Source organism: Mandrillus leucophaeus, unplaced genomic scaffold (genome assembly GCF_000951045.1).
Source record: "Mandrillus leucophaeus isolate KB7577 unplaced genomic scaffold, Mleu.le_1.0 Scaffold1237, whole genome shotgun sequence".
NCBI classification, from domain to species: domain Eukaryota; kingdom Metazoa; phylum Chordata; class Mammalia; order Primates; family Cercopithecidae; genus Mandrillus; species Mandrillus leucophaeus.
In genome coordinates this window covers 271560-283582 of record NW_012100732.1, presented here as the reverse complement: position 1 = coordinate 283582, position 12023 = coordinate 271560, and the positions used below count along the sequence as shown (strand labels likewise).

General features: G+C 41.4%; 1 protein-coding gene across 1 annotated transcript in view; it reads right to left on the bottom strand.

The window, feature by feature from the left end:
* Positions 1-535: 535 nt before the first annotated feature.
* The window catches only part of SYT9 (synaptotagmin IX), a 217696-nt gene continuing 206208 nt past the window's right edge, over positions 536-12023 (bottom strand). The window contains exon 7 of the mRNA XM_011971664.1: positions 536-853. Within this exon, the coding sequence (XP_011827054.1) occupies positions 845-853 (9 nt within the window). The 3' untranslated portion in view covers positions 536-844. The remainder of the gene's footprint in view (positions 854-12023) is intronic.

Here is a 12023-nt window from a genome sequence, read left to right as displayed (position 1 = left end):
ATTCACCCGCCTCGGCTTCCCAAAGTGCTGGGATTACAGGCGTGAGCCACTGCACCCGGCCAAAAATTACTTTTCATTCTAATAACATCCCCAGTTGAAAGGAAGTGGCTGCTGGTTACTGAGTGAATAGTGTTGGGGGTCTCTGATTCCTCAAAATCTGGTTTTAGCAGAAAATAGGGCCATGTTGATACTGGTACTCTCTACCATGTGCATGGGAGGAGGCAGTGAATTTGCTGTGAACTAGCCCTCCTTGCACTAGATTTTTTTTTCCAGGGAACAGCCTGCTTGTCCTATTATTCTCTTGGGGCTCTTCCTTGCAAATCTGCAGCACTTTTGGGGCACAGTTATTTTCTGGAGACAGTCATTAGCTCAAAGGTAGTCATGTGTGAATTGAGATCTGCTGCCTATTTAGCACCTGGATATATTTTTAAATACTCTGTCCTTCCAGGGCATTCTAGAAAATAATATTATGTTAGAATAACAATTTCCAGGGCAGATGCTATGTCCTCATCACCAAAGGCTTCATATGAAACACTGAGTCCTGGTACTCTTGGTACTGTCACTATATCTATCATTTATTTTCATTCATAGTCCAATCTTGGTTCTTGGCATGAGAGACATGCTACCCTGCAGCACATCACCTTGGGCCACCTGCAGAACGTGGCTGAACCATTCAGGTTCACCAAACCCGGTCTAGAAAGAAGGCCAGTTATTGCTGTGGTTACAGCTGAGCGTTTGGTCACTGAAATTGTCTGGGTGTTGCTGGATGGAAAAAGTTACTTAAGATCTTTGTGAGATGGTTGTCCTATTGTGTCCTTGGCGCAAGCAGTCCTCTTACCCATGGTCATCGTTTCTGCAGGAAGAAAAAACAAAAAAATAATTTGGCTTTCATTCATACTTTTTTTTCTCTCTTTTTTTTTTGGGGGGGGGGGGATGGAGTCTTGCTCTGTCACCCAGGCTGGAGTGCAGTGGCATGATCTTGGCTCACTGCAACCTCCGCCTCTTGGGTTCAAGCAATTCTCCTGCCTCAGCCTCCCAAGCAGCTGGGATTACAGGCACCTGCCACCACGACTGGCTAATTTTTGTATTTTTAGTAGAGACAGGGTATCACCATGTTGGCCAGGCTGGTCTTGAACTCCTGACCTCCTGATCTGCCTGCCTCGGCCTCCCAAAGTGTTGGGATTACAGGCGTGAACCACCGCGCCTAGCCCATTCATACATTTTTAATGTGCATCAAACAAGTGCCAGACATGCTAATAGATGCTGGGGATATAAAGACCATAAGTAGGACACTCACCCTGCTTTCAAAGGGCTCACAGATGGAGAAGTTACAATGTAAGAAGCTGCATAGAATACTGCAGGGGCAATGAGAGGGAGAAAGTAACTTCAAAGGGATTGAGGAGGTCTACAGAGAACATTCTGAAGGATGAGTCTTGAGGTAGGCCATTTAGGCTTAAGAGGAATCCCTCTGGAAAGAAGGAAGAAAGGTCACTTGGGGTAGAGAAAAGAGACTGTGCAAAGGCAGAAATGCAATAAAGGGCATGGTGCATTGAAGGAATCATCACAATTTGGTGTGACTGGACTGTAGTGTGAGGAGTGAAGTGGTCGGAGGTAAGGCTGGTGATGTGATTTAGTTATGCCTCCACCCAAATCTCAACTTGAGTTGTATCTCCCAGGCTTCCCATGTGTTGTGGGAGGGACCCGGGAGGGGAGGTAATGGAATCATGGGGGCCAGTCTTCCCTGTGTTAGTCTCGTGATAGTGAATAAGTCTCATGAGATCTGATGGGTGTATCAGGGGATTCCGCTTTTGCTTCTTCTTCATTTTCTCTTGCTGTTGCCACATAAGAAGTTCCTTTCACCTCCTGTCATGATTCTGAGGCCTCCCCAGCCATGTGGAACTGTAAGTCCAATTAAAGCTCTTTTTCTTCCCACTCTCAGATATGTCTTTGTCAGCAGCATGAAAATGGACTAATACAGCTGGGATGGAAAGATGAGGTCTGAGTGGTGCAACATCATTCCTTGTCTCCAAGATGTGAAGGAGGGGCTCTCTTAAGGAAGCCCCAGACTTAGACTAGCAGTATCTCTTGTGTTTCACACTCAGCCCAGTATTCAACTTAATTTAAACTCAGGGCACCTGCCAGCACAGATTAAATGTAGTAATACTGCGGCTATAGAGAGAAAAAACTGAAGTGACTTCTATGGATATAAGAATAACAAAATTTACATATAAACTATGAAAGAGTAGCAACCATTCTGGCACTGAAATTTATGGACTTCCTTTCAGGGATCAAAAGTTCACATGTGAGGCTATTACTTAAGGGAAGTATTAAAAAGCAGTGTGTTCACTGCAAAGGGAAACCATGTTTGATTGTGACCCATGGCTTTGAAGTGTGTGCATGTGTGCGGGTGCACACACACATCTCTGGGAAAGGGGTATTTGTTTCTGCGTCTAGGAAGAAAGCATGAATGATATTTGTCTTAATATTGTGGTTCAAATATCAGTCTGCCAGGTCAGCTGCTACCCTGGAACGTCCTCCGAATAGCTCTACTTTCTAAGCCACCACCTACGTCAGGCCTTTGGTTCCCTAGCCACTCTTTCAAACTGTGAAACCCATACCCATATCAGTTTGCCAATTCCTGAGTCCCTTCTCATCAGAGAAGGCAAATTGTTAATAGGCTCAGTGCCACCAATGAATGTGATCTGGAATTAAGTTGTGATGGTATTAGCCAATATTCCTTCATTTTTGGGTACTTACTGTATGCCAGGCACTGGGGTATAGACTTTACAAGTTCTTAAAAGACCCCTTGGCATTCTTTAATGGAGGATGCAGAGTTGTAGAGACACTAATTTGTGCAAAGCAACACTGTGACTAAGGGTCAGAGCTAAGATTTAAACCCAAGACTTCTAATTTCAAAGTCCAAGCTTTAGCAATTATGTCAATTTCCTCTGTAGGTCCAGTCCACATTTCTGATGTATTAAAAGTACCTTATCTGCCTTGGCTTTCTAGACTCCAAATCTAGCCAGATTAGCTGCCTTTAAGAAGCCTAGTCCAAACTAGTAGCATACAGCAGGTGCCATATCCCACTTATGGTTTCCTAGCTGCTCATCCCATTTCTCTGGATTCCCCCAGCTAGTGACATGCATATGTAACTTGTTTGTCCCCTCAGTTCTGTGTACAACCTCATTTTTCCTTGTTATGACCTAGTTTTACCTCTTCATTTAAGCAGTTCCTTCAGAATGCTTTGGATTTAGCTCTCCCAAAGTACCCAGCCTTAGGGACCACCTCTGTACCTGATTTCTTATGGCCTGTCTAAAGCCTCCTTAGAGGGCTAGGCTGCAATCTCAGCCAATTTTTTACCTGTCCCTATACCCAGGGATACCACTAGCAGAAGCATTGTTGCCAATGGCCAAGTCATAGCATAGCTCCGACCTGAACTCCATAGCTGGACTTTGCTCATTTGGTGAATTTCCTTGTGCATGCAATTAGCCAGTCAAGGTCAGCCTCTGGAAATATGGCGGTGTGGCCTACTAGTCTACCCCTTCTTAAGGTGCAGTCCTTCATTTGGGTGAGTTTTCTGGGCTCTGAATCTTTTCCTCTTCTGGACAGTGCCACTAAGGTCCTAGAATGCTTATGAGCTGGGACCGAGCCCACAAGATGACAGGGTTAAGGAGTTTCAATACATCTGGTGGTGTGGTAGGGTCATTGCTACCAGCAATCTTGCAAGAACAGCCTCTTGAAAACAAACTTATTCTAGGGAAAGTCAAGTATACAAGTTAGGTCTGAAAAAGTTGTCTCAGGAGAAGACATGAGTAAATTTTGTTGTTGTTGCTCAGCCCCTTTTTGTCTGGTTTCTGTTGGGGGAAAACTAGAAAAACTCAACCAAATCAAACAAAATAAGCAAATTACACCTTTCCAAACTCCTATAACCTAGTGAGCTGTTTTTCAGCTAAACATTTCATAAAACAAAATGGGAGAAAAGATTTTTCCGTAATTCAGAAAAGCATTGACTCAGTGGGATTTTGGTGAGACGAAGGTGGTAGAGACTGAGGCATCAACACCAGAGACTGTAATGGTGGTTTAATAACTATTAAGCATAATGCTAGCCTGGCTGGTTCCAATGCTGGTGCCAGCCCTATTTCCACGGGCAGAAGCAGCAGTGTCCTTGTTATGAGACTTGGTGGGCTCCCAGGCAGTACCAGGGGTTTAGAAGGTACCAACAACTCCAGTAGTATCAACAGGAAATAGTGGTTACAATCCTATCTGAACAGAGGAGATTTTAAGTGAATTCAGTTGTCCTGAGACATAAGGATCTAATTTGAATTAAATTGAATTGAAACCAAAGATGAGAACTGTCCTAATGAAAACTGTAATGTGAAGTGACATTTCGATCACAAAAATGACAGCTGATATGAGACAGGCCATTGAAACAGACCCCAAATTAAGAACATGAAAAGACAGAGTGAAACATTAGATTATATCTCTCTGTGAATATGAAAATGGGACTTTATTACAGGAAGTACCTAAGGGCTCTGAACTAAGAAGCTTGTCAAAAATGGAAGTGATTCTTATTACATGATTTAATCTTATATGTACTTAATATTGTTAAACTTACATTTAAAATTTTATTTAAAAAGCACAAAAATCTCAGGATTTTGTTGACTGTTTATTGCTTACCACAACTTTGCAAATATATGAAGATTCATTATGCTCTGCTGGTTTAGAATCTGATTTTGTTGACTGTTGCTTAGCACAGCTTTACAAATATGTGAAGAATTATCACACTCTGCCAGTTTACAATCTGATTAGCTTTCTGTAAAGAGGACATTCTATTATTTTTTTTTTTTTTTTACTTTCCCTCTCCCCTTTAAGAACAAGCGTGTTAAAGAAATAAAGCAGTATGAATGTGACTATCCTGCCTTTCAGGACTGGGTCAGTAGCATGGAGAATGAAAGAGTCCATTTGGGCAATAACTACTATTTATTGATTGCTTAAGCACTAGCTCTATCCTAAGAACTTTGCATACCTTATCTCCTTCATGCCTCACCTCAACCCTCTGTGACAGATATTACAATTACAGTTTTACAGTGAGGTAACTGAGTCTGAAAAAGGCCAAATAATAAAGGTAGTAAATGGCAGAGCCAGAATCTGCCACCATGCTTTTATGGATTCAAATGTATGCTCTTAAGTACTATGCCCAGAATGGTAAAGTATTGTGCTTTGAATAGTAACTCCACTACAGCACCTTTCTAAAAAGGATTCGCAGTCCAGAAATGAATTCTGACCAGTCCGGACTTCATAGGAGAGTGTGTTAAGATTCACTGTCAAGTAGACCTTGAGGGGAAAGGTGGCAAATGGTGTGTGGCATGTGTGACATATAGACTGTTATTTACTGAGAGGAGCTCATTACAAACAATCAAGAAGCAAAGGCTACAGTGAAGGCACCATTCAGAAGGTAAGACAAGGACTGTCATATTTTTCAGATGAGGTGGCAAGATAGGAAATTACTACAGGGCCAAAATTACTATACCTGATGAAGTAAAGCGGAGGATGTTTGGAGTTTGTTACCTCAAATTAATATTCATTACATGTATTCATCATTCAACAAACATTTATTGAGTCCCAGGCATCTGTGCTGAGCAATAAGAAAACAAAGTTAGGCTCGGCGCTGTGGCTCATGCCTGTAATCCCAGCACTTTGGGAGGCCGAGGCGGGTGGATCACCTGAGGTCAGGAAGTTCGAGACCAGCCTGGTCAACATGGTGAAACCCTGTCTCTACTAAGAACACAAAAATTAGCTGGGTGTGGTGGTGGGTGCCTGTAGTCCCAGCTACTTGGGAGGCTGAGGCAGGAGAATCACTTGAACCTGAGAGGCAGAGGTTGCAGTGAGCCAAGATTATGCCACTGCACTCCAGCCTGGGTGACAGAGCCAGACTCCCTCTCAAAAAACAAACAAACAAACAAAAAAACACAAAGATAAATAATGCACATCCTATTCTTGAAGGGCTCAGTGTGGTCAAAAGAAGACTATAGAATCAAGGATGAAGAGAAGGAACAGAGAGTAAAAGGACGTCTCAGCAGGAAGCTCTGATTGTGACTACTATGTGGGAGTGTGTGTGTCCATAATTCCATCTACCCAAATCAGGGAATAGGAATGATAAAAGTTATAACAAAAAATTCGATAAGGGTGAAATTGGAAAGATTCCAAGGATATATGTGATGCACTGGGTTACAAAATAAAATTTCATTAAAAAGCCTAGGATTGTCTCCCACTGACAGTACAGCAAGCAGAAGCCAACCAGAAGAAGAAACTTGCCTTATTAATTCATAGCTCTGGTAAAATTCCCCTGTGAGGCAACCAATGCCCCGTCCCATGTCTGTGCACAGTTATTCTACCTCTGCAATTTGGGACTCAGATCTCTGGTCATCTGTAATTTCAATTCCTAGAAAGAGCTCCTAAACTGATCATTTTGTTCCTATTAATTAGAAAAGGAACTGTGACACAGAAAGGTTTAACAAATAAGAATTATAAATGATGCTTTTGTGTAAATTTTATTTATTCAAGTGCAATATACATCTTGTTATTCCAATTTTTCTTTTGTTTTTAAGCTAAATGCTTAATAATCAGATATACTAGAAAATTATAAAATTCATGATTTTAATGGACATATTTAGAATAACTTAACTAGTTAAATTTATAGTCACCATTTAAATGCTTAGGAAAATCTATTATACTACATTTATAAAGCTTATTTTTAAGATGTTGAAATGCTTAAGATAATTTCACCTAAATGTATAAGATTTTATTTATTAGCATTATAAGAGTTATGTGATTGAGAACAATGTTGTTTAACAACTGCATTAGATGTTTGGAGTGTTTAATATAATCACATTTTAAATTTATGATTTTAGTTTGAAATATTCACAGAAATTTAATTAGTCAATTGCTTAAACAATGCTTAAAACTTTAGGAGAATTTTACTCACTAGATTTCTATCCTTTTCCTTATTGAAAAATATTTAAGAGAATTTGATTAAACGTAAAATTGGTGTTTAAAAGTTTAGGAAAGTTTAATCTGTTAAATTAATGAGCTAATGAGAATTTAACAAAGAACAAGTGAAGAAAGTATTATTTCAAAATAAAATTATTAGCTCTATAATCATTATAACGGTTAACATGTAGAATTTGGTATATACTATTATAAGAATATTAGATATATTATTACTCCTTACCACAATTCTCTGAGGCAGGTACTGTTATTCCTATTCTACAGCTGAGAAAATCAAGGTACAGACAAGTGAGTAACTGCTTTATCAAGTGTGTTAGTTTCTTGGGGTTGCCATAATGAAGTATCACAAACTGGATGGCTGAAAATAACAGAATTTTATTGTCTCACAGTTCTGGAGGCTAGAAGTCTGAAGTCAAGGTACCAGTGGGCCCATACTTTCTCTGAAGGCTCTACGGGAGAATTCTTCCCTGCCTCTTCCTACCTCTTAGTGGTTGCCAGCAATCCTTGGCTTATAGCTGCATCACTACAATTCCTGCCTCCATTGTCACATGGCAGTCTCCTGTATGTCCCTCTATGTCTTTATATGACCTTCTTATAAGGACACTAGTCATGGGATTTGGTGCCTACCCTGATCCAGCATAAGCTCATCTTAACATGTTATCTGCAAATAACTTATTTCCAAATAAGGTGACATTCTGATGTTCTGCGTAGATATAAATTTTGGGAGGACACTATTCAAACCAGTACCCCATAGTCACCAATATCCAGCATATTGATAAGCCCAATGTCAGTTTGTAATCCTCATTTTGTTTACATCTTGTCACATCTGGGCATTCCCTCTTCCTGGAAACAATTTCTTTCTCGCCTTCTAGGATACCACACCCTCTTGGTTTTCTTACTATTTCAATGACTTGCTCCTTCTCAGTCTATCAGTTTCTCTTCTTTTCTCTACCTTTAAATAGAATGTCCCAGTTCTTAGTCCTGGGACCTCTTCTCTTTACTATTTATATCTCATCCATTTTTATAGCCTGATCTTTCTCTGGAACTCTAGATTCCTGCATCTAACTGCTATTTTATGTTTTCCTATGGATATCCAATAGTTGCTTCAAACTTATTAGGTCCAACTCCTGATCATCCCACATAGGTGCTCTACCTGCAGTCTTCCTGAGCTCACTTAATGGCAGCTCTGTCTTTCCATGGTCAACCTTGGAATCATCCTTTACTGCTCTCTCTCATACACTACAGAAAACCCTACTGGGTCTCCCTTCAAAATATACCCAGAATGTAATTGTTTCTCACCACGTTCCCTGCTTCTACACTGTCCAAGTCTCTGTTATTGCCATCTGGATTAAAGCAGTAGACTCCTAATGGGTATTCTCATGTCCAACCTTGTCTTTATCTAGTCTATTCTCAACACAGCAGCAGCGAGATCAGTGATAACTTTGGATCATGTCACATCTCTCTTAAAAAGTGCCATCTTGGCAAATGAGTCAAAGTACTTTTGAAGCTCTACTGGGTTCAGGTAACCTGAGCTCTACCCACTGTTGCCTTTCTGATCTCATCCCCTACTTCTTTCTCTTTTTTCTCTCCTGCATCCCCTACATTGCTCTCCTCACTATTCCTCTTGTGAACTTCCTTAAGACCTTTGTATTGGCAGTTCCCTTAGCCTGTATTTCTGCATGGCCACAGGGCTTGCTCCCTCATCTCCTTCAAGGGTTTGCTCAAATATTCCAATTGTTTGTGAGCCCTACCATTACCTCCATTAAAATTAACCCCCTGTAAAAAGTAAACAATCTATATCACACTTCTGATCCCCATTACACGCTCTATTAAATTAAATTAGTTAATTAATTAATTAATTTTTTGAGATGGAGTCTCACTCTTGTTGCCCAGGCTGGAGTGCAGTGGTGTGATCTCGGCTCACTGCAACCTCTGTCTCCCAGGTTCAAGCAATTCTCCTGCCTCAGCCTTTTGAGTAGCTGGGATTACAGGCACCCACCACCATGCCTGGCTAATTTTTGTACTTTTAGTAGAGAAGGTGTTTTGCCATGTTTGTCAGTCTGGTCTCAAACTCCTGACCTCAGGTGATCCACCCACCGCAGCCTCCCAAAGCGCTGGGATTACAGGTATGAGTCACTGCGCCCGGCCCTATTTTATTTTTCATAGCATTTACCTTCAGTATAACATAATATGTCTGTGTCTCCCACTAGGCAAGTTTCACTAGAGCAAAGATTTTTGACTATTTTGTCCCTAAAAATGTATCTTCAGTACCTATAGTAGATATTCAATCAATATTTGTTGAACAAATAAATAAATGCTTGAAACTTTCCATTTCCTTCTGCAAAGTGATTGTTTCAAAGGAAACTTGCTTGACTCTTACTTGGACAGAATTCTTACAATACAGCAAATGATGCCATGTAATGAGGCACCTTGAAAGATTGCTGGGATAAGCTGACAGCATGGCAGCCAACATAGTGACTCCAGGCTTGCAGGAGTTCTGTGCTTTCTGGAGGAAATGGTCATGGGTTTCCCACCCTGCCTTTTAAACTAAGGTAAGTCTCTTATAAAGACCTTTGTGAGAACTGTTTGAGGCTTCATGCCACTGCAAATCCATCTGAGATGATGACTGGGACCTTCGTTGCCATTGTCTTAATTCTCATGGGTGTTGACTTGCTCTCTGGCATTCAGAGTTAGCTCTCAGTTACTTTGGTGCATTAATAGAACCACTATGCCTGCAGATTTGAAAAAAAAATTACATGTAGAATTTGTCTAAGAAATCAGTAAGTAAAACTTGTAAAAATCATTTTACAAGTTGTAAGATAGAAGAAATTGAAATTTTATCCAACAAGAACTTATTCAATGCTGACTTTGTGCCAGGCATTTTGCCAGGTGTTTGTTATACAATGATGAATAACACTTAGGCCCATTCTCAAGGAGCAGTGGGAGGTGCTGGGGATGACACACACACAGATAACATCAAGTAGCACAAAATGCTATGTCAGGGGCAGGCATAGGGTGCTAGGAGAAGATAGCACAGACGAGAAATATTTAGCTCATACCACAGGATCTTCAGAATGTTTCCTGAAGAAGCTGACAACTAATTAGATGCTAAAAAGACAGGCTGGATCTAGCCAGGAAAAGAGGGGTTGAAAGGACAGCATAAGAAAAAGTTAAAGCAGAAGCAAAGGCATGGGGGTGAATAGAAAGCATTGTGTGAACCACCAGCAATTAGGTGTGGCCTCAACATAAAGTATAAGGAGGAGATGGAGGCAGAGTCTCAGAGAACCTTGAATGCCAAGGTAGGGAACTCAATCTTGATCTTGTTCGGAATGAAGGGCAGTTATTGAAGGATTTTTAAGTGGGAGAGTTACATGCTCAGATTTGTACTTTAGCACTTGAAGGAGTGTAGAGGTTGGATTGAAGAGCAAATAGGAGAGTCAGAAAAACAGAATTGAGTGATAGTATGGGATCAGCTGAAGCACCCCTCTTGCCTTGACAGATCCCACTGAGCCTGACCCTGTAGAATTACTGGTGAGTGAAGATGGGAAGGAGGTTGGCTTCGGCACTTGAGAACTCTAGGTGGCAGGTTCTAAAACAGGACTGGGGTGTTTAAATTTAGCATTTCCTGAATAGGGACCAATGGAGCTCTGAAAAAATAAGTCAAAAATATAAATACCAAAGAGATAATGAATGAAGAGTCATATATCTATCACCCACTCTCAATTGACCCTAAACTTTAGTGATCAATAAAATGGACATTAGATCTGTTCCCCTGTGACCTTGACTTCAGGATATCACCATTACGACTTATGGAGGGTGGCCATTTTCTGGCTCAAGAGCAAGATCCCAAGGTCCTCTAGTTCTCATTCTCCTGACATGAGGAAGACACTGGAGGGAGGTATAAGCAGCCTGCTGCGTGTGCAGGCACCTTGCCTCTCTCCTCTGGGTGCCTCCACCCACTGTGAGGAGCTGTGTGCAAACTGCACCTTGTCTTAATCCTCCGTTGGGTACTTACACACTGACCAGCCCCCTCCTGCCTCCTGACTATTGCACACTAGAAACTTCTCCATGATCAGAGAGCAAAAGCTCAATTGCCATGTGTAGTAAAGGTCTGCAGTAAGCCCAAATCAACTAAATAGTCAATTCAGTGGGCACCGACAGACCCTATGCCCCAGACCTAAAGGAGTCCACATCAGGAGGGAAGACAGATATATCTGACTAACTACAAAATAAAAACGAGAGGTGATAAGTGGTCAATGTACAATCAAATACAATATAAATACAATCAAACTATTAAGGGAGTACTTCATTCCAAATGGGGCATTGCTCACTAGAGACTTCATGGAGGAGGTGGCACCTAAAATGAACCCTGAGGATTATGTAGGACTTACAGACAGTGGGTGACTTCCTTCTTGGGCATCTGCTGGGATCAGCCCCATCTGACTGGATGGTGATACTTGCTTTAGCAGACATGACCCAGGGAAAGGTCATTTTTGCTCAGAATTTACACAGGCCACAAAGAGCAGCTGTAGAATGCATAGCCTATTGTGGTACCATGAGGGACTAAATACCAACCCCATGAAGTCCTCAAGCAGGGGCCTTCACCCCTTTCCCAGGACCTTCATGCTCTCCTTTCTTTTTCCAGTTGTGATTTATAGATGTGTTTTTCTCTATTTGGGAAAAAGTCTCAGAATTAGCTTAAATGGGCCAGAGACAGTGGCTCATGTCTGTAATCCCAGAACTTTGGGAGGCTGAGGTGGGTGGATCACTTGAGCCCAGGAGTACAGGACTAGCCTGGGCAACATGGTAAAATCCCATCTCTACAAAAACAAAAACAAAAAAAAAACCCCAAATACAAAAATTAACCAGGCGTGGTGACGGGTGCCTGTAGTCCCAGCTACTCGGGAGGCTGAGGTAGGAGAATCACTTGAACCTAGGAGGTGGAGGCTGCAGTGAGCCTAGATGGCACCACTGCACTCCAGCCTGGGTGATGGAGCAAGAATCTGTCTCAAAAA